At 32.7% G+C, this 24,140-nt stretch overlaps 1 protein-coding gene across 3 annotated transcripts; it reads left to right on the top strand.

The window, feature by feature from the left end:
* The first annotated feature begins 1,658 nt into the window (after positions 1–1,658).
* Positions 1,659–23,824, top strand: LOC147064732 (uncharacterized). Of its 3 annotated transcripts, XM_085958017.1 has the most exons (14): positions 1,667–1,991; positions 2,749–2,928; positions 3,004–3,209; positions 3,413–3,562; positions 4,003–4,224; positions 13,484–13,582; positions 13,828–13,909; positions 13,991–14,221; positions 15,429–15,988; positions 16,603–16,746; positions 17,971–18,218; positions 18,451–18,593; positions 19,512–19,692; positions 22,805–23,824. In XM_085958017.1, the coding sequence occupies exons 3-14, from the start codon at positions 3,190–3,192 to the stop codon at positions 23,137–23,139; spliced, it is 2,415 nt and encodes an 804-aa protein (XP_085814143.1). In that variant the 5' UTR covers positions 1,667–1,991; positions 2,749–2,928; positions 3,004–3,189; the 3' UTR covers positions 23,140–23,824. The 3 variants fall into 3 exon arrangements, 2 of the variants coding, with proteins under 2 accessions (XP_085814142.1, XP_085814143.1); XR_015071921.1 differs by lacking the exon at positions 3,004–3,209 and having other exon boundaries at positions 1,659–1,991; positions 18,451–18,588; positions 22,805–23,247; XM_085958016.1 differs by lacking the exon at positions 3,004–3,209 and having other exon boundaries at positions 1,659–1,991.
* The last annotated feature ends 316 nt before the right edge of the window (positions 23,825–24,140 follow it).

Genomic DNA, 24,140 nt, shown 5'->3' with positions numbered 1-24,140 from the left:
TGAATATGTACAATTTGATACAGTTTACAGTGTTAACGAAACATGTGAACTATAAAAACAAATTTATATCAATTATATGGTATTTGCAAAGTGATAATACAACATTATTCTTTATATAAATACGGAGCTGTAACTCATGAATTCAAACTAGTGGCTAATTAAAAAATTCATGTTGTTTTTTTCAATTTGATCGAAGGGTTCGGGCGAATAGTTAACAACTATTCATCATAAAAAAAGTTTGTTAATATAACTTAAGTGGAAGCCCATATTGCAACATTGAAAAGGTTATCTGTTATCTTTAACTCTATTAAAATCAATAAAAAGAACAGTACCGATGAACACAAGAATTGTACCGGCCCAATGATAGAGAGTGAAATTATTATTAAAAAATGCAACTGATAAAATTAAGGAAAGGAACTTTCGCAGAGTCAATATAAGCGTTACGGTAAGGGAGGTGCACTCAGATGTTAAAACATAGACAGAGCGTATGCAAATATATTGAGTGATGGCATTAGCTGCTAGCAAAACCCATGCATACGATATAAACCCAAGTAATGGGATAGCCAACGAACCACTGGCTGAAGTCAATTTGGCAGCAACCAGCAAATCGCTAGACAAAAACACAAAAAAAGGCAAAGGTAACAAATGAGAATAATATAACATATCGTTGGAATGTTTACCGTATTTAATATAAAGAGATTCTTGTAACAAGCCCATAATAGCACTCAAAAAAAGAGCAAAAAGTAGTAAAACGACACCAAAGCACCACTGCATTATATATCTCGAAGACTCGATTGATTTTGTAACAGTATTAGCAGAATATAATGTGCAAATAATTATTCCTAAAGTAATTAAACCTACAGAAATAAATTTTTTGGGCGTGTAATTCCTTCGGCGAATTAATATGCCCAATATCATATTGGCACCCAGAGATCCAGATTTGATGATAATGTGTAAAGGCGTAGGAATGTTAAAGTTGTATGCATAGTTGTTACAGACACTCGTTATGAAAAATAAACCAACCAGATAGGCACAGTCGCGGACGGGAATGATCGGGTTCTTTGTACCGAATTTGCTTGTGAAAATAAATCCCTCGATAGCGATCAGAAGAAACTGTAAAAACGTTGCGAGATTCGCGACTCCTGGAACGGTTACAAGTAACTCTTCCAAAATGAGAACGTTGAGGCAGCACCCACAAAACACTGAGAGTACTAGAGCATATATCTTTAGCACCATTTTACATTCTTGAAGGTATTGTAGCTCTCTAGAAGTATTAAACCTTAACACAAAATAAAATTTTACATTGGAATGTATTAATCGTAGCACAATAAGTTAAATCATAATGAGATTCGGTGTTAATTTTCGGTTACATTATAGAAAATTGTTAATGTTGACGTTGACCCTAGTTACATTTTGACACCTGTCAACTAAAGTCAAAATAAATTGTGCCGTTAGGTGTTGCCAGCCTGGCCGTATAATAATATTATTATTTATGTCTTCCGTGACTACCAAACAAAATGAAACACAACATAATACGAGTTGAAAACATATGAAATCATACATGTTGAGATATTTTTTTAGATTTGTTTGAAAACGGTATGTCACTCAGTTTTGCGAGTTGTGGCTAAAAGACTATATTTTTTATCATGTATGGCAACATATTTGTAATTTTTCAAATGACAGTTCGATCGCTGTATGCATGTAATTTCAATATTTTAATAAATAAAAATCTTTAATCTTTCATACTATTTGAGATAAATGGATATTCGCATTCTTTAGTACATTAGATGTTTTCGATTAAAATGTGAAATATAGTTACGTTCATAAGTGCTTTGATATGCGAAGTTCGTCTTGTAAAATATGTCAACAATGAATAATGCTATCAATCCCAAGCATGAAAACGCTTCAAAGCTGAATTCTAATCAAAGCACTAAAAAAACTAAATTACGAAAACCAGAGATGTGGAAAAAACAACGATTAAAAATGGAACGGTAGGTTTAGTTCAATTTAAAAATCCATCCACAACATTAAATTTATACAATACAACAAAGGAGCTGAAGACTGATGATATTTTTATAGTGAAATCACCTCCATGTCGACATCACCTTAAATCAGGAATGTTGCCATTAGTATTTCCCATACATTATCCTAATCCGTGGTGATATACCATCACTGATATGAAAATATTATTAGGATAAATGAAAGAATTTCACTTGCAGTAGTATTTTATTTTTTGGTTGGTGGCTGGTTTGTTCATAATAAAATAATATTATATTTAACGAAAATCATCCGTTCAAAAATGCCAACTCAAAATATAGTTTTTCCATGTTGAATTGCAATTCTTTGTTAGCGAGGTAATAAACTGAGCCAAAATAATCTATAGTGATCATCATCATCGGGACTTGACAACCTGGGTGTTGTGTTCCTCTAACAACTCTTTCCACCTATTCTTATCCAAAGTGGTTGTTTTCCTATTCGGTACTAACAAACAACCTTCTGGCTACGTACAATTATGCGGGAAGAGGAATCACGAAAGTGAACTGGTGGAAAGTTTTTGTGAATGAGGAATGAACACTGATGTTTTGGAAAATTGTTCTAACAAATAATCAGTTTCAGCACCCAAAGCAATCACCTTTTTTATTTCTCAATTTTCTTGAATCTTTTCAATTGACTGGAACCACACCACAACCTACCACTACTACGGTATAAGTTGGTTGATACCAGGCTTAAAAGTTACTATTTTTTCAGTCATTCAGCCAAAGAGCTTCCGTCATTACCAGATTGTGGACACTGCGAAAAGAGTATGTATTGCAGCAGACTTACACATGAAGATGTCAGTCATTTTCAGGGTGGATTTTACAAAAATGCCAACAAAGTCAAACAGGACATTTTTATTCTTAGACATTGTGCTGTATCAGCACCTAAGAGGTACGCAATCCAAATTAATAAAATAAATCACTTATTCACATTGTATATAATTATGTTCTTCATATTTTTGTACAGTGTCGAGTCATGAAACCTGAGGGTAAGGGAGCGGAAGGCAATTAATACTTTGAAATGTCGTGTTGGCGCCGAATGCTTTGTATTTCTTGGACAGTGCACAGGATGAACCAGTCAATCATCCAGAGACTACATATAAAGGAACGCCTTCGACAATATGTTTGAGACGCATTCTGAAGTTTTTTGGACATGCTGTTATTGCAAGCAGTGTAATTGTTATTCAATAAAAGTTATGATCCTATTATCAGTTATAAAATTATATTTGAATCATATTTCTATTAAGCAGCTATCTATATATTTCACAGAAATATAATACACTTAAAAACTTAATTTGTATGTTTTAGATATATTGAACATAATCTTCCACAGAACAATTTCGTTTTTTCATAATCTTATTAAATTATGTCCTTAGATGTAGAGCTAAAAATGGAATACAAAGAAAGTCTATGGTCGTCCATTACAATGCCACAACTGTTGATAAGTCATTAGTGCCAGTTTGTCGAAAAACATTTACTCGACTTCTTGGTATTAAATATGGCAGAGTACAAGGAGTATTAAATAGGTAAGTAAGACTTCTAGATATTTAATAAATATTTATCACTTGACGTTGGCTTTTTTTTTTTATTACATGTAGGTACCATAAATAGAGGATTTTGTAAACCTTATCATAATATTATAAAGGTCTCTTAAGAGACTTTGTTTATAACCAGCATTCGACACTTAGATAATAAAAAATATATATGTACTTAGGTACATAATGGTAGCCAAGTATGTAGTCCATCTATAGTAAATTTTATTAAATAGAATAACACATTTAATGCGGTGAGATAAAATACTGTATTTGTTCTGCGGAATCAACAACGAAGTTTCTTTATTTTGTTTTAAGTAGTATTGAATTTTGAAGACAATGAATTTTGTTAAGATTCACGAATATCGTAAGAAACATCGTAACTCAAAACATTTTTTGATTTCTGTGGTTATATATTTCATGTATGCTTCCAGATATATACAGTCAAAACAAGTGCCAACTGAGAATAGAGGTGGGGACAGAAATTCCAAAAAATTCCAGCGCAAGTTGCAATCCATTTGCGAGTTCTTAGAGAGTCTGCAAGGAACGGCATCTAATTGCGCCAGATGTGAAGCCAAACGATTGATCCTTTCACCTGAATACGACATGCGGAAGCTGTGGCATTACTACAATGTTAATGCTCCACACGATTTAAGGTATCCGTATACAATAATGTCTAATGGTCGAAATGAAAAGAGGTTGTCATTATGTTAAGGCGTTGAGGCGTCTAATTCCAAAAACCGATAAGTCCACATATGGTTAAAATCGAGAAAAAAATACGTACGTGTAATTTTACACAATATGTGATGATCTATAAATTTAAAAACCCGTCAAAAGCCTACGAAAAAAAATATTTAAAATCTTGATTTAGTACAAAAGGCGACACATCCATACATCATAAAGCTTGATTGATTTCGCGCATATTTGAGTCAACCAATAAGGGAGCACTAAATATTACAAATGGCGTCTCCTGTCAATTGATAACATTGCCCTCAAAGTGACAATTAATCATCTTATTCACTGTGCTATATTTTTATTCATAATGAGTGGTTTAGTCCAAAATATAACAGCATCTATCAATGGAGTGTCCAGAAAGCGAAAACAAAACAAAAATATGTGGAAAATAGAACAGGAGCGGCATATGAGATAATTACATTTTGTACTGCATGCCATATACATATGCCAGAATTATCTTTTTGTCCAATATTGACTAGACAATGTTATGACGGTAAATGTTTGCGCCTATGGATTTTTTTAAAATTTTAATTAAATTTGATTAATTAAAAAATAATCAATATTGTCATATTTTATCAAATGGATTTAACTGTCAATTCTTGGTAGAAACACATTGTATTAACTCAATAAAACAATGTTTAGTACTTATTCCATACAATTAATAATTATAAGGACCGGTTTCGTCCGCTTCAATCAATCGCTTAGGAGTTGAGAATCTCTCTTTGCCTCGTTCTTCTCACGAGGCAGTGGTTTAAGATTTGTTTTATAAGTCAGAAAATAGTAAAACCATAACCTGAAATATATTCATTTTAAAATACATTATTTTCTAATTTAGGGGGGTACAGGTTAAGGGGTACACCCCACCATTTTTTCCGGTCTCCCACCGTGCCACCACAATACCAGGGCCCTTAAATATGGCACCTTAACCATGGACCACTTGTTGGCATTTCAATCTACAGCTTATTCATGAGTAAATGTATGCAGAAGACGTCGCCCTAGAAATTCTGATAGTAATGTCACAAGAAACATAATTATCATGTAATTATTTTATACCCAAGATTCATTCACATTTTGAAGTGAAGGTTTGAGAAGCGACTTTCATGTATATATTTGGGATTAAAAAAGACCGAATTTCAAGGGTGATAAAGAAGTCGACACCTGGATCTTTGGTGACTGAAAGACGTGGAGGAGACCATCGCTCATTTTATTTAGACTGAAAATGAGCCAGTATCATTTAAAGTTAAAGCTTCCAAGCCACATTATTGCTGCTCAAAAAGTAGTCAAAGGGTCTTTTTAAGTCATCTATATCATTCGGCTGGAGGCTAATAGCAAAATGAAGGAATATTTTTTCCACGGTGAGATTAACTCACTTCATAATATTGGATATGGCAGCCCAAGGATGGATATATGCTCTCGGTGTACTGAATTAACGGAAAAAATAATAACTGCCACTAATTCAGAATGTCAGAATAATTTGATGGCCGAGCATCGTACTCATACATTAAAATCTAAGACATTTTATAATATGCTGAAAGAAAGCGACGATGACCTCTTGATGATCTTGATCTTGATTGACCTGTCATTTGATCACCAATTCCATAATAAGATAATCTGCTCGCAAATAAGTTATATAATTGTTTGTTAACTTATATCACTTAACAAATGCACGTTACAAACATTTGAAAATCTACACACGTCCTGAACTGCAAACAGTGACATCAATTTAAATGTAGTCTGGGCAGTCCATATCATACAAATTTGCAAGATTTAATCAATACAACATTCGCCGAGACCACACGGCGTTACTTTTAGTGAAACAAAATATTTGTAAACACGTCCACACGTGCGTTTTCATACGTTTTCCATCCGTCATAAATACAAAAACCGTGCACATTTGTTTAAAATACTTAGTATGATTTTTTTTATACAAATATTTGCAAACAATTGATATGCAACTTTAAAACGGTGTTTAAAATGTTTATTTATTTACGAGGAGACTTATCTTGATTTGGGACTTGGAATAACACTTGATGGCGATTCCACAACCTTTTTAGTGAAAATGAATTGACATGATGTATGCATGTTGAAAGATCTTGACTATACACGCCTACATAAACGAGTGTGAATTTATAAACTTCATTTTATTATAGGTACAGGCGAAGTTAAATATCAAAAATATTATGCAATTGAATATAAATAAGACATAGCTCGACAAATAAGATCTATATAATTTCCTACCCAGACGCCGGATTTTTTTTTTCATTTTACAATATGTAAAAATCCCATATTTCACAAAAACAGTGAATTTTCAACATAAAAAATTAACCTTTAAAAAATGCTGAACTACTAAAAAAACAATAATCGAAAACTTTTAAATGTTTAGTAACGCACAACCGCATTTTTTTTGAAATGTTTATTATAATATTATATAGATCCACGTATTAAAAATTATGATAAAAGTTTATTATATATAATTTTTTTCAGAATTTTTATGATATTAAAAATATTAAAAGGTTTCAAAGCACTGATCGCGTATGTCATTTTAGGTAGGCGCCATAATAACATATATGACGTAAGCTATTGTCTTGCCGAGCCGCTAAGTTCAAATTATTATTTATTGGCGACAAAATAATTTTGTCAAAAATATAATAATATTTAATTACGATATTCAAATTTTAGTATTTTGGATGTGCTATGTTACCAATATACATTTTTTATATCGTACATAGTACGCGGACCACATATTGCCACATATTATATAGATTATATTAAGAAACTCGGTTATCTACGAGGAATGGTTATCAGCCATTCGCCGAATTCATTGAAACCTTACTGTGTTACATGTTTTACCTTGTTCATAAATATTTAAGTTATTAGCAGTCAATTATTTTTCGATCTATTTATCTCGGAATAAGTAATGTTTTCGGAGATGTGAACGAACGACATCTATTTTAAATTTACCACCAATTTCACCTGATATTTGAAAACGGGTCTCAAAATAACATTTTCTTTTGTTGTTTTTCAAGAAAATATTAAAAAAATATTAAAGACTATTGCAAGTATCGATATAGATACCAAGCAATAAGCATCTATATTCTATACCTGATGATATGTTTTCTTTCTTATGTTAGATGACGTCCCTATTATGTATGTATGTATGTATGTACTTATTTAAAAAAGTGAGGTAGTATTTAACAGACACTACAAAATATTGAAGTTAATATTACGAGAAATGGTTTTGAGCCATTCGCCTAATCCATTAGATCCTTGCACTAGATCAAACATTGAAAAAACACAATGCTATGCCAGCCGCGGGATCGAACCCGTGTCTTACCAGAGACAGGTGCTGTACTAACTAGGCCATGGTAGGTGCCATATATAAATATATGGGCAGGTATCTATATACGAATGGACTAATTATAGGTACCTACCTAAAGATGGTGTTATCACTCTAAAATGAATAAAGAAGTTAGACTTGCACTAGAGTATCACGGAGTTATGTTGATCACTATATTTTTTTTGAATAATATTATCTATCAAGTAAATATTTTTATGTTCTAAAATTAAAAATGGTAAATTTTATTTATTTTTCTGTAATGGATAGAACAAAAAATATCAAATTAAATAATGGATATATTAATTTTCGAATACACAGTGGTCGATAATATTTTCTTTATTAACAAATATGAATCAAAATAATTCATAAAAAATCCAAATAAAAATAAACGTTTTTTGCATTGATTTTTTTTCACGGCAACAAAAATAATATAATTAACATAATTATTTTTCATCATCAGAGTTTCGATATATTTTAATATTGTTAATTATTATTATTAATTTTATTATTTCACTTGTGTGAAAATTCATACAAATTCACAGAGCGCAACGTTGCGCCGGCACGTAGACTCAATGTTGGGCGTCATGTTGCGATACATTTTGTTCCCTAGTGAATCCAAGCCTTTATGTTTATTGTTATTTAAGTTATAATAATAATACAGTATAACCCCTATTTTACGTTTTTTAAGGGACTGAAAAAAAAAACCTAATTGAAGGGAAAATGTAAAAGGGGGGTATTGAAAAAAAGAAAATTTAAATTTTATGTTTCTAAAAAAAATACGTTTTATTAAAAAACAACATTCAATTTAAATTTATATTGAAATATTTTTTTTTTTTATTAAAAAAATCATGTTTGTTGCATTTTTGTTTTTTTGTTATGTAATTCGCTTTCAATACTAATATAAACATTTAAAAGTGTCATCTTGAAAATCAGAACCGAAAGCAATATGAAATAAATAAACCGCGAACTTGTAACTTGTAAGACTGATGACAGAATAATGACAGACGGAGTGTATACAAAACACAAACACGATGCCAAAAGAAAAGATGGCGACCAATAGACCAATCACCTTGTTATGCGCCGAACTCGGGCCAATCACAGCGTCGCTCGCCGACCAATCACCATGCGCCGTTCGAATGTCACGACCCAATCATTGTCAAGCGCGTAACTCGCATATTTTGAATATTTCCGACGTAAATCGCGGGAAAGAAAAAAGTAAATGCGGGTATTAAATGTACTGAAATACATCGGGACTGAAAAAATTACACGCAATTGCCGGGAAAACGTGAATTCCAGGCACGTAAAAACGAGGTTATACTGTATATTCATTGACATGTTTTGTTTTTCGAGTAAATACGTAACATTTTTTAGTCATCTTTACACGATTTAAGAATTAATTCATCCGACGCCATCACAAAACAAATTGACGTGCGAACAGGTTGACTATCGCTCTCCGACTGGTAACGTATGCCAAATTATGTCCCACCTATTGCTGAAAATTATTTGCTGTTTCACTGAAATATGCTCTTAATTGATTCTACTAATCATATAATATACATAATATATATTATTAAATACAATCCTTTTCACAATAAAGACATTACTATTACATAAAAAGACAAAATAATATTATTAAAGTTGTACAGATTGTTTCCTAGCCATGCTTTAGTGTCCCGTAAACGCATGACGCAAGCCATGGAAATATGTACCTTATATGAAAAAATTTTGGTAAAGAGTAGCGATATATTCATTTTTATTTTGCTTATTTTTATTATATTTAAGAGTTTATCGGCTTATGCCTTATATTAATTATCGTTTGGTTCCAATTTGAACATAGAATACGACGGAAAAAAGAATCTCATGTTAAAACCAATAATTATTGAAGTTTGTAACGTAAAAACATCGTTTCCCGCAAATATTGATTTGTGGACCTATCGCTTTTTGGAATCAGACGCCTCATATCGTCACTGTTCTGGCAGAAAACACTAATTCGAAAAATGACGTATTGAGTTAGTACCAAAATGTTCCTTATTTCAAACTTTACCGTCTGGAATAAGCATCTGCAATCTGAAATAAGCAGTCTTCATTTTAAAGTCATCCCTTTTCCGATTACTTAATAAACTCACATGATAGACCATTATTTCAAACATTTTAACAACTTCAAAGTCAAATTACTCAAAACTAGTATTCTCCAGTTAGTGTGTTCTGCCAGAACAGAGACGATATAATATGCATAGTCGACAGTTTATCAAAACAATAAATTATGTCTTTTAGACGAAACCAGTCAAATTTATTTATTAAATTGGAATGAGTACTTACTATAAAAAAAAAATTGCGTTTTATTAAATCAAACAATAAATTCGTGGGTCGGGATGTGTAGTCAGGTAAGTCACAAAACAGCAAAAATGAGATATGAATGCCACTATACTAAAAAAAAATAATCTTTCGTTCTGTGTAGTCAGATAAGTCGTACGTCTCACCATTATCGAGATGCATTTTCAGTCTAAACATATTTTTTATTTTACGGTGTGTGTACACAGTTAAGTCACATGAGTAGTCAGATAAGTCAACGTTTTGTGTGACTTACCTTACTACTCATGGTTGGCTTATCTTCAAACGTCATACCTACTCAATGTTGATCTTGGTGAATCTAACGAATTTTTTAAGATATTTTGAAAAAAAAATAACAACAGAACGTTAGTAAAATAGTCATATTTTAATAAATTATGACTTATATAAATAAGTATGTGTATTATTAGTAAATTATAAAAAATATACCAAATTTATCGAATTTGATTTATTTAAATCTAAAAACACGTAAAAAATATCCAAATAAATAATCTTGCTTCTATGTTCAACCACATACTCCAATAACTTGTATGTTGACGATTCATATAGTAGCATAAAAGATCCTGATTTTAATATTCAAGAATTATTAGTCTAATTTACCGACATTGAAGAACCACACCCTTCATGCTTAAATAATGCTTCCACGATTACACATCACAACGTTGTTTTAAGCTATGACCCTCGTTCTCGATTCAGAAGAAATAATCACCAAAAACGTAACTTAAAGGATGATACAAAAGCCTCCAGAAATGATAAAGAAGTTGCACGAATTACTGGTGAAAGTTACAATGTACCTATAATGAAAGTTATGAATATGGAAAAAAGTCGTATCAGACAAAGCGAACCAGGAAAACAACATTTTCGCCAAGTAACAGTTCAATATTACTTGACTGTTGTACTGTTACGGAAACCAATCTGTAAAGGTTGTACATTAAAAACATTAAGTGAAAGTCACAATTTTTTTGAACATGTTTTGAAAAAAAAAGTGCAACTGCTTCTGGTATACTCATTCAAGAAGATGCAAGAGGAAAAATATCCCTAAAAACAAAGATAGCGAACAAGATAGGCAAATAGCAAAGACACATATGTGACTGTCAGAAAATACTTACTGCCACATTTGACAATAACTGTGATGTATTCTCAATATTTGAAGAGTATTAGCTGTAATCCCATCAATATTCGTTTATACGCAGAAATATTCCATGGCATGAACTTAACATTCAAACGGCCAAATGAGGATACTTGCCAAAAATGCGATAAACTTATATACATATATACAAATTAAGAATTCCCCGGATGATGAAGAAAGAAATAAAAATCGTGAGGAATTGAAAGATCATCATATCATGACGAAGCTGACTTTGCATATTCAGCTAAGAGTTGTAATAAAGAGTACTTGCAAGATTCCTCTTGCCAAATTGTAACATTTGACATGCAGCAATGTATGCCCACACCAGTTGTTGAAAGTTCCCTGGCTTTTCACAAACGACATTTTGACAGTGCATGATTGTGATAATAACCAGTGATATTGCTTTGTATGCCATGAGGCTCTTGCTAATAGAGAAGCTAACGATATCGCTGCATGTCTGTTCAAATACTTAACCAAGGGGATACATGATAATATTAAGCATGTGATCATGTATTCTGATAGATGTGCAGGTCAAAAGAAAAATAGCCACGTAGCTGTAATGTGCATGATAGCAGTGAAACATTCTGAGACTTGAAACAAAATTGATTAAAAAATTTTAGTCCCTGGCTACACACATATGGAGTGCGATAGTGACCATCGCATAATTGAGAAGAAAAAAAAAGACATTTGGTGGACCGATCGAACATCCTCATGATTGGGCCAAATCAATATGCGAGACTGCAAAGAAAAATCCTTTTCAAGTCACTGAAATAACTCGTGCAGATTGTTTTAACTACTCGTATCGTATAGACACATATGGGAATAAGTTTGTTTGGAGAGATGTTAAGTGGCTTTAATTCAACAAACACGAACCGGGAATAGTGAAATTTAAAAGAACTCTCGACGAGACGACTGCATTTTAACAAATTTCATATATAAGACGAGACAAGACGAAAGATTTGATAGACTTACTTCCATACATTTCACCTTATTATAGAGAATTTTATGAGTCACTTGAGACATCTGAGACAGTCAGGGATATTTAACCTGATACAATTGAAGAAATCCGTACTGAAGTTTAATGATAACGATGAACCTTTATAATATTCAGGTTTGTGTGCCTTTTCACTACTTAAATAACATTAAAGTAAAAATAAGTTATAAAAATTCTAATTTTAAATTTATATAATATTTTGTTCAATAAACGAATAAGATTTATGTATAAAATGTGTTTTATTGCTAATATTAGTCGGATTTACATGAAAAAATAATAATAATACTTTGTGCGTAGTAAGGTAAGTCAATCATTTTTTGTGCAAATCCAGATAAGTGAATTCCCTTTTTTCTAAACCAATTAAATTTTAATGAAACAAAATAGTTAGAATACTTCTAGGACATATAATTGAAGGCCAATTACATGTACTTTGATTTGTTACTCATAAAAAAACATAACTATAATTAGGGGAATGTGGGGAATTTTTTGAACTTTGTTTTTGCTATATCTCAAAATGACAATTTGTGACTTATCTGACTCCACATCCCGACCCACGAATTATGTTCATGGTACATGGCTTTTGATAATTGAAAGATCTGCTATTTTATTAATTCTAATTTCCTGAAATTGGTTCATACCCATCAAATAAAATGTTTGAAATTACACAATATATTATGTAAATTTAATAATTACAAATTATTAGTAACATCAAATTTAAATATTCTACGATTGCTTTATCATTTGTTTATTTGAACAAATACACACATTGCGGATACAGTATCTTTAGCATTTGGACAATATCACTTGAATTGTTAGTGTCAGCTTGTGTCGTTCACCCTGTCTTGTCTTTTAGACATGCCGCTATGGAATATTAAAGCAAATCATCCGGGTTATGATCCTCAGTCATGAGGTCCTGACGAAGAAAACGATAAAGCTATAATCTATTTAACTACTTAAATAATTTGTATTTTTTTCATTTCTGGTGTGGTCTGGACCCGAAAACTCCCTCCCTTGTGTGCCTTGTATGCGTGCCTGCGTGATTTTTTTTTTCTGTGAAGTATATTTGCATCCACAGGGTTAACAAAAACTCTCGTGTCATCCGCCTTTTTGACAGATGCATGGCAAGTATAAATCCACTTATTTACATCATCATCATCATTATCAGCCTGAATCTATCCACTGCTGGATGAAGGCCTCTTCAAGCTGCTTCCACTTCTCTCGGTCCTGTGCGTTGCGTTGCCATGTACTTCCACAGAACTTTATCATTTCATCGATCCAGCGGCCTCTAGGTCTTATTATTTATAGGTATGTCTAATCATAGGGTGTCAAAAGTTTATATGTATTTTTTTTATAATTAGTAATAACTTTTAGGGTTGTGGAGTCATACTTTCGAAACGTGTTCACCAGAAGGTTTAACATTTCATTCGTAATGCCAAAAGAAAAAGACAGTGAGAAAGATCATTGTTACAGGTAAATAAACACGGAATATATTTATATATAAGTAATACATTTTCAACTGACACGAAAAATATTATTTCCATCTGTTTATACTAAAAATTTAATGACAATAATTATTTATTGAAGACATAAACTAATTAAGACTTCTAAGAAAATTCTCTAATCAAAAATGCCTTTCCGCCAGGAATTGGCAACTGTTGAATTGATTTTTTTAAACTTTTATATATTTTTATGTAATAAAGTGTCTTCTTTTTCAGGTGTGCCAACCCAAAGAAATCATCGACTCTTTCAATAAAACGAGAGACAGAAAATAGTAATAGTGATGATCTGGATTTGAAGGTAAATATATTACAAATATAAGAAATAAAAGATCTATAATTGTGTATTTTTTGATAAGAAATTTATTGATATTGTTTGTAGATATTGGAAATGTCATATCCTCCCGGAGAGCATTTTCTGTTTGCACCGATCCCCTCGTGGAGAGAACCAATCGGAGTTCAGAAAGAATGGCAGTCTGGTGATGATCTCGAATACATAAGCAATGACGATGTGCAATTTGAAAATAATTCTAATCACTCCAAAAAACACCAAGATGATAAACCTACTTCGATTAGTAATAATCAACACCAACAGAGAGAGAATGTGTACGAGGTAATTCAATTTAAACATTCACCATTCGGCTATGACATCAATGATGGGAAAAAATTGTTTATTTAATTTATTGTTCTTGGCTATTTATTGTACGTATATTAATTGAGATAGATTTTAGACCATTTGATAACCAATATATATGAAGTATTTCTGATATCTTATAATTTAACAGTTTTTGCAAAAGTTTTAAAACGTTAAACATTTACGGAATGGTTTGGGTCACGACCGGAGTCAGACAGGGTTGCAGCCTTGCTTAGTTTCTCTTCATCATCCTCTTCGACTTCGACTAAGGAAGTCAATACCACCTGACTGAGGCATATCTGAACGGTGAAGCTATGTGACCTGGAATACACCGATGACGCTGTCCTATTCGAGAACTCAATCGAGGGCATTCAAGAGAAAATCAACAGGTTGCATGATAACTCGACTCACATTGGTTTGAAAATCAACAGGAAGAAAACCAACATTTTGTGCAATAGCACCTGTCCTGATCCAGATTTCCCTCTGATTAGCGACGGAAAAAACATTGAGAGCAACGACAGCTTCAACCCCATCACAGGATATACCATTTTGCAGAGAGCGCTCGCTATCCGAATGGGAATGGCTGGAGCAACATGCAACTCGATGCGGAGTATCTGGGATTGTACTCTGTCAAAACCAAATGCCGCCTATTCGATACTTGCATTCTGATGGTGCAGCTTTATGGTAGCGAATCATGGCATCTTACGAAGGCTGAGAGCAACTGTATACTGAGCTTCGAGAACAGATATTTGCAACGGATACTGGGTGTGCGATGGAATGATTTTAGAAGTAACGAGGAGAAAAGTGAATGCACCAAGCAGCCTCTCATCATGCTGAGAGTGAAGAGGCGACGTTGGATCTGGCTCGGCCACGCGCTGCGGATGCCAGAGGAGAACCTCAACTTGACTTGCCTGTTCTTCAAGCCAACCGGATTCCGGCGTCCTGGAAGGCCGCTAAATACTATCTATATCAAGTGTATACGGCGGAGCTACAGGATGCTGGTATGATCTGGAACGATGTAAGAAGACTGGCTAGCGACAGGGATTCATGGTGGCGCCACATGGTGTCCATATGCTCCAACTAAGGGACGGATATGGCCGAAGAAGATGAAGAAACGTTTTTGTGTTTAGTATCTACAGCAAAGGTTTAATTAATTCTTTCCGCTGACCTATATATTATTTTTTAGGAGTTACAGCATCCAGAATTGCAAACTACGGAATCGTCAAATATATTACAAGGCGCAGAATATCAATCGATGCAGTCGCAGCACCCCCATTTGCACCATCTTCTCTCTCTGAATAACTCACACGTTCAAGTACCGTCCACTCAACACAGCCAACATATGAATCTACTGAATCCAAACCAGAATATGAACATGCACTCGACTAACAACTATATCATACATTCCCAACAACACATTCAGCTAAATCAAAATGGTAATATAAATGAAAGCAATGGTCTCAATTCTTATGCTAGTATTCTAAACACTGACGGCAATTCCCTGCATATTTCAAATGGCGGCAACAGTGTCCATGGTCATTTAAATGGAAATGGTATTTTAAACAACACTAGTATGGCGTTAAATAGTATTTGCAACGACGCACAGTGTAATGTTATTCATTTAGAAAACCATTATGGAAGTCTTCACGATGCAGAAGATATTGACCACCAACAGAACGGAAATCAAAGTAATATGACGGATAATTCTAATAACGATGCAATTCAACGGGATTATCAAATAATAAGGTGTGTATACAACCATTTGAAGGCCCTATGCATAGTTATATTAATGGAAATATGCTTATAAATTATGTAGACAATTTTTGCGTGCATAACGAATCAAACGAGCGGCTACCCTAGTGGCAAAATTGAAATAGAATTGATAGCTATCAAATAAATACACTTTAGTAAAATGAAATCATGTAAATATATTATTGCATGTCATTTAATAATTTCAGACACATTTCAATTGTATTTTGAGTGTCAATTATCTACATAAATAATCAAAAACGACCATTGGAATGAATAATTTGAATGCATTTAGTCCGTATGTATAATATATGAATTAAGAACACAAAAAGCATGTTGTCATTTCAATAATGAATAAAAATAATGATATGTACACACTATCTGCAGTGTGCATTTATACAAATAAACCACTGATAAAGCAACCATTGAATTATTTAAATTTTATTCAATTTATTTTGTAAAAATTTTATACTATATACATACTACTTACTATTGTATGTATGTGTATATCAAAATATTTTTAAAACATTGAAATTTTTGCATTTGGCCCTAAGATTAGAATATGTCGTAATTGAAATTTGTAATTAGGCGTTTATTTAATTTTATTTCAGCTTATCTAGTCATCATTCGAGTAATCCAAAAACTTCTAGTAAAGCGTCACAACAGAAAGGATTATACAAATGTATGGCGTGCCGATTAACATTTAGTGCCAGAAGTACATATTACATTCACAAAAAGCGCCATACAGATAGCAAGTAAGTTTCTTTTTTATTTTATTGACTAATTTCCTTATGAAAATTGACTTGAATTGAATTTATTATTAGGTTTCAAATTAATTTGCCACTGTCATCTATCTAGTTTTGACAATTTTAAAACAAAGTACAGTAGAATCTCACTAATTTGACATGAAAAACCTGAAAACTTCTACATATTATGTACATTTATGCTTTTATGCTTACATATTATGAATTTTTCTTTCTTTCTATTATTTACCAAAATTATTTTTTCTCATACTCAAACCGTGCTTAAAAACTCTCTTCCTCCACCTTGCCATGTCTCAGATAATACCGGATTAGTGAAACTAAGAAAAATGGCAAGAGTAATGTCTTTCTCTGAAATCGTGAGGGTACAGGTTTGAATCCCGCGTCTTGTTAAAAAATTTTGTGTCCTTGATCCAAAGCAAAAACCCAATGGGTTGCAAGAATGCCTAATGATCACTCCTTGTATAAAAGACAGTTAATGACATAATATCCATTCTGTGGAGGTCATTAATATAGGTACCTACATGATACCATTTCATATTATGTCGAAGACATCTGGTATAAATTTGTGATCATTTTGCAGTTTTATCATTATTGAGTTAATGATTCCAAGTGATTCTAGATGCATCAACATAAAGAAAAATAATACCTCAATCATGAATCAATTAAATCACTTCAAACAATATAAAAATCACTATAGGGTGAATTCTGTTCTGGCACCAAGGCTAACTAACCAATCGGGAATCCGTATTTCTCACTATCAAGGCGAATTTCGCATTTCGGGAAGTCATAATGAGTTTTAAAAATATTGTAAATCGACATTGTCAGTCATTCATAGAAATTCATAATTGTTTTGTTATTACGAAAAATAGTGCTCTAGTGGTTTTTTACATTTTTTTTTCAAAAAATGTGAAAGAAAAAATTCTTGAATGTGAGTTATAACTCCAGGCAACACAAATCTATTTTTACGATAAACATCTACCTATATTATAGCTGTAGACGTGTTGGCAGAATATAACTATAATGATGTATGTATACAAATTAACACAGTTTACAAAATGACCTATATTACAATGCTGGAAAAGAATGAAATTTGTTTGAGCGGTCTGGGGCAGGCTAAACAAATGTTGGGGCATGGTGGCCCTTTATTAAACACACTTTATTTTTTACATTGTAATGTCATTTTATTAAGAATTTGTTGAATTGTTTTGTTATCAGGATGTTGGAGTGCGAACATTGTGAGAGGAAATTTAGACGGCAGGATGCGTTTAAGCAACATCTGCGCACGCACACTAATGCAAAACCTCACCAATGTCCTGAATGTGATCAATCCTTTGGTCATAGAATAAACCTTGATATACATATGGCCAGACACAAACAGATTCAGGAAAGTCAGGATTATAAAAACAAGTGTCAGCTTTGCTTGAAGTTTTTTTCATCCAAAGAGGAGCTTGATAAACACACAGGTCGGTTGACATTCTATGATCTTTAAGAGTACAAGTAAAATTTTGGTCAAAGCAGGTTACGAATGTGCATATTAGATTACATGACTTTTTTATGACGATCTAATCTTTTTAGTAAAATTATCTATTCAGCCAAATTTGAATGCCTAATTACATGGACAGCAATTTGTGGCATTATGTACATATAACTACATTTGTCAGCTACGAAATATAAATTTGTTTATCATGTTTACAGAGTGGCATAAGATACCGGTGATCCAATCCATCGATGGGAAAAAAACAAACGAATGTGACATATGCCGTAAAACATTTGCATCGGGCCAATCGCTCAATGTGCACAAGAAATTACATTCTGACAGCAAGAGTTTTATTTGTGAGGTGAACTGATTATTATTAAAGTGTGTAACACAGTACAACTAACCATTAAAATTAAGTTGGAATGTCTTTATACCTCGTTTACACGTGCATGGATTTACTGTTCACAGTAAGAAAATGTATGGGTAAACATGTATTATCCTGCAGTTGGCAAGATTGCGTGCATGAATCAAACAAGTTTGGAAGCTTCTGAATTTTAATGCGCAAGTAAGATGTGTGCCTGTGCAGTAGAACGATAATGGCGAACCTGCCGGTAAAAAAACCAACTACTCATTTTGAGGTTAACCGATTTTCAATACGTCCTGTCAAATAGTGCTATAAAATGACAACATCGCGCATCGCTTACTCTTGAAGAATGAGATTGGAGAGACAGTCAGTACTTTTACATGTAAACAGTTATTGTCACGATAGTTTAAAATAAGCAGTTTTGCTGACAGTAAATCCATGCACGTGTACAGGGGCTTTTAGGACAAGTGAAGATAGCTATCTTCAGCATTCAAATAACTTTTGTCACCGCTTCCATTACAGTGGACACATTTTGAGGCATACGATTAAAATATAAACTAAATTTTTGTTTTTAAAAGTAAATAGAAAACTAGAAAAATACATGAAAACCATGAATAATTACTTTAAAATTTCTGATACATTCGTTAGGATTTATTAAACTATTTTTCAATAGTAAACAACCATAAAATATTATTTGTATTAATACAATGATAACCTTCAAACAACACACATTTTACAATAGTTTTTTTTTTAAATTATAGATGTGTTTTTGAATAATAATTAAAACACTGTAAAATGTAAATTACATATCAGTTAACCATATTAAATTGTACACTTCATATTGTTGCACGATGTCCTTAGTAGCACTTGACTGCACTTCACGTTAAAAGATCGTATTATTTATATTAATTTAAGGTATGCAATATTGATGCTGTCTCTTTGGCGGAATTGACACAGCACATGCGAACACATGCTGAGGAGAAGCCTCATAAATGTGATATATGTGGCTTGGGCCATGTAACTGTGGAGGAGAAAGATGCTCACCTACGCACTCACGAGAAAGATGGACCTAACCAATATGAATGCAAAATATGTGGTTTGTGAATCAATATTTCTTACACATTATTTTATATTTTAAACTATGCATTCATTATACATATTGATATGATTCAGTGGTGTATGAAAGAGGTGAGAAAACTGGTTGATTTTTAAGACTAAGTATACTTACTACCAGTATAAAAAAATACTTAGTATCGAAACTTGTTCCAAAATACTTACTAGTATTTGAAATATCGGCTTTAATAGAATACATCGGCTTTTCGAAAAGTCCTATTTTCGAGACAGGTACAGCTGGAACTGTGGCGCTAGTCACTTCTGTTTCAGTAGAAAATACTGAAGCATTAAAAGCACTGGTTTCGTTTATTTGTAAAATATTATATTTTGCCTGGCAAATTCAATATGAATAGTTGGGTGCTTGCGCTGTAAATGTTTCTTCATATTTGACATTGACTTATATGAAATTTTTATTTTACAAATATTACAGATGGCGTAATTTGTATCCATTTCTTTGAAACGATTCCACACGAAACTTAACCTTTTAGTAGCCATTTTTACACAAATTGTTTATTAAGTATAATATAATTATTATCCATTTATACAATCACGCATACAATTTGAATTCAGTTTATGTTTATAAGTTCCAATTATAACACTACAAAATCGAGAAACCCGACGCGACGAAACCAGATAAACGCGTAGTCAGTTAGCATTATCAGAACTCGAATACTAGTACCTATTCCGGGACTTGCGACTGACGTCAACTCGATATAATTGTCATACTCAACTGAAACTAAAACTAACTCCGTAGTATTACTATAAAACGAACATGTTACCATTTCTGTCCTTCACTATACCAACTTTACAACTGAGGAGAAAGGGAGAGCAATGACGAATATATCACGGCTAGACATACATGTATTATGCTATCTCGCTCGCGCACATTCAATGTCAATAGCATTGAAAGTCTACCAATAGTACCAGCTGGCGAGTCGCGGCGATAATATCATCAAATGCGTTCGAACTCGAACTTCTAATATGTTTCAAGTTTCTTGGAACAAGTTTATTGGGCCACATGTACTGAGTATGGGTAGTACATGCTGAGACTTGAGTACGCAAACTGGTGACAGTATTTCTAACTCACCTCTAGTGTATGACCATAAGTCTGAAAAGAGTATACCATCTATATTCTATGGGAACCTACAACTGTCATCAGACAAAAGTACTTGCGTACCAACCAAACACTGAACTAAAATCACTATCTAAAAACTACAGTAGAAGCTGCCAAATATTTGCATAATACAACTACAAAAATTGTGATTTGGAATACCGCTATAATTTTATACTAGTTGGCTGGTACTACACCTCATGGGAGCAAGTGTGGCATGGTGTTAAGATTTGCTAATATATAATTAATATAATGAAAATTTTTAATTTAAAAGAGTAATATTATTATTATATATCACTATTAATAACTGATTTGTAAGTATGTTACTACTATTTAGCTTGTCCTCTCCAAACGCAAGCATGTTAAAAGCGCAATTCATTCTCAGCTTTGAATGCGTTTACGTGACAAACTTTAATACATACCTATTATGATACAGATGTAAATATTGAAAACAACATATTCTCTTACACGTGTTTGAGTTTATTCAATGCTTCCCTGCACCCGATAATCGTACTTTCTGACAACCACTATCAGAAGAAAATGTATGTATTGACACCTCCAACGTAAAAGGTCGGAACCGCGTTTTTGGCTATTTTGACGTAATTGGCTTTTATTAAATAATTTTAAAATATGTATACACGTTTTCATAAAACCAAAAATAATTTTATTTAGAAGATATCAACGGTCGTAATCAGCAATCAGCATAATATAACGTTGGGGTAATTGCAATATTAAAATGGCTGTACTGAAAAGTTACCATTTTGCAGTTCCGACCTTATACGTAGGAGGTGTCAGTATGTTCCATTATTTTTATTCCCTAAAAACAGTTTTTTTTTATCATTGGTGACTAAAATACAAAGGTCGTAGTTATCATAAATTGTCAGAAAAAATACATTTTATAAATATCGCTAAATGCATTTATTTTATAATTATATCATTCTGTCACTGAGCACTGTCAAAGATACATAATTAGTATCAAATAACATTAGATAGGTACCATTCTTTTGTTTTTTTTTTTTCAAATCAGAATAAAATGATTTTCCGAATAATGAATTTTAAAATTGGAATAATGGACACATAAGTTTAAATATATATTAGAAAATACCCTTTAGGCGGCTCTCATATCAAAACTCGCCTCGTTCAACGCGACGTAGTTCCGAGCCGCGCTAAAGATTGTTGCACGTGACGAACGCGCACATCTACTAGCGTCACTATCATCACTCACATCAAGCACCCAGTGACCGGCGTGCGCGCATTGTCGTCTAGATTTAAAAATGTCTGCATCGAGCACTTTGCGCAGGTGCGGTCTGGCATGTTTTCGGCACTCGGGACATCCAACATGTTGGAAGAGTCGATAGTGGACCTGTCGCATTTGTTATTCAGTTTCATTCGACCAATCTGCGAAGCTCCATTTGACAGCATGTGTTATGACGATAACGATGATGTCACATCATCGATTTTGACATTCGGCGCGCATGAGGCATATTATGATGTGCGAACTGACTTTTATATAATTATGATTGCTTGATACTTTCACAGTAATCTGTTGTTTGTTGTATTCTTTGGAGATATATTGATTAAGTGTATAATCCTCCTCCCTTTCTTCACCTCTCGAGCCCAGTACAGAGGACCATTTAAAGAGAATCTTATCATAATTTCTTGAAAATGCCTGTTGTATTGAAATTAGCCCGAATCATCGAGAAAGGTAGGTTAGGATGGAACACACGGTGATAACTGAAATACCACCAAGTCATACGTCATATTCCTTTTAAGCATTATAAGGAAAGTGAAAAAATATTCGTAAAGAAATAAATAGGTATATCTCAATTAGAAAGAATTTTTACCCATTCAAGTTTCTGCCATCTATGATATAAAAAAATTAATACCTTTGTAGATCTTTATCTCCACATCAGCTGAAATATTCTATGACTGCATTGATTGTAATGTTTGTACTGTGTTATTATTTTTAATTCTTTTATTTAAGGGAAAACATATCGGTCCCCCGTCTACCTGAGACGTCACACTTTAAGCCATTCCGGAGAACGACCGTACGAATGCACAGTTTGTTCGAGAGGATTCACGAGACAGTATTGTCTCAACAGACATCTTCTTCATCATGCCGGTACAAAGCCCCATGAGTGTGCGGTGTGTGGAAAGCGCCTGGCTGATTTGCGCACGCTTAACAACCATATGAGTGTCCACGTTGAGAAAAAAACATTCCACTGTAGTATGTGCTCTGCAAAGTTTTCCTTCAGCTCCAATCTGAAGGAACATATCAAAAAACTGCACAAATTAAATGACCAAGAAAAAGACCAGTGAACAACCAATAATTGCGAAAAATAATGTTTTAGAAATCACTCCGTACATGTAAAACAGTCTGTATGACCAAACAGTCAATAAAATCAACATTCAACCAATTGCAAAGGTCAAATTGTATTATTATAACATTTTAATATTTTTTTATAAAAGTGTACGTCTTACTATTTATAATATAAAATAATGACTAATTAACTTAGATGTTTCTGTGATGATAATGATTAAATCAAATATTTTTTATTATTATTGTACATTTACAGAAATATATGTGTCATAAAGCTAGTCAGAAATCGATCTTGTGAATTCTCGATTATCTCGAGATTCGAGAATGCTTAAATTCATGAAGGTTTTCTTCGCGAGCATTCCAGAGTGCTTTTGTAATTTCTCGAGATATCAAGAATTCTTGGAAAATTATTTCAGTTTATCATTCGGCCCAAATTTTCTACCACAGGATCCTTTCAAGATTAAAATTTATAGCATTTTTTGCCAAAAATTTTTAGGACAAAATTAACTTTAGCACAAAATATTTTTACTGCAAATTTTAAAGATTATTTATACATTTTCTATCTTTAATTAAATACATATGAATTGGCACCTACTTAATTTTTTTAAAAGCGATGCCTACTCTTATACAATTATCAGTTACACCCTATAGAAACTAATAAAATGACAATCTGATAAAACCTTGAAATACATTGTTTTTCTTTGTATAAATGTATAAAAATAAGGCTTATCAAAATACATAAAATTTAATGATATATTCTGTTAAAAAACTATATTAATGTGATCTATGCTAATTTAAACGCACACTATCAGGATATCTCAAATAACACTTGGTGATTTTAAACGCCACAAAATAACACATACTGGTAGAAAAACCATATCAATACATTTTTTGCTCGTTCAGTGAATTTAAGCAAAAAGTCTAATCACAATAATCAACAGGCTGGCCACCACTAAGTATACAAGCAAATGGTTTGATGACTTTAAAATGCATAAAAAGA

The sequence above is a fragment of the Rhyacophila brunnea genome, unplaced genomic scaffold (genome assembly GCF_057557595.1).
Source record: "Rhyacophila brunnea isolate RB1 unplaced genomic scaffold, BYU_Rbru_1.0 scaffold_7, whole genome shotgun sequence".
In the NCBI taxonomy this organism is placed as follows: Eukaryota; Metazoa; Arthropoda; class Insecta; order Trichoptera; family Rhyacophilidae; genus Rhyacophila; species Rhyacophila brunnea.
Note: the sequence above shows the minus strand (reverse complement) of the source record. Positions and strands in the feature narration are given on the sequence as shown.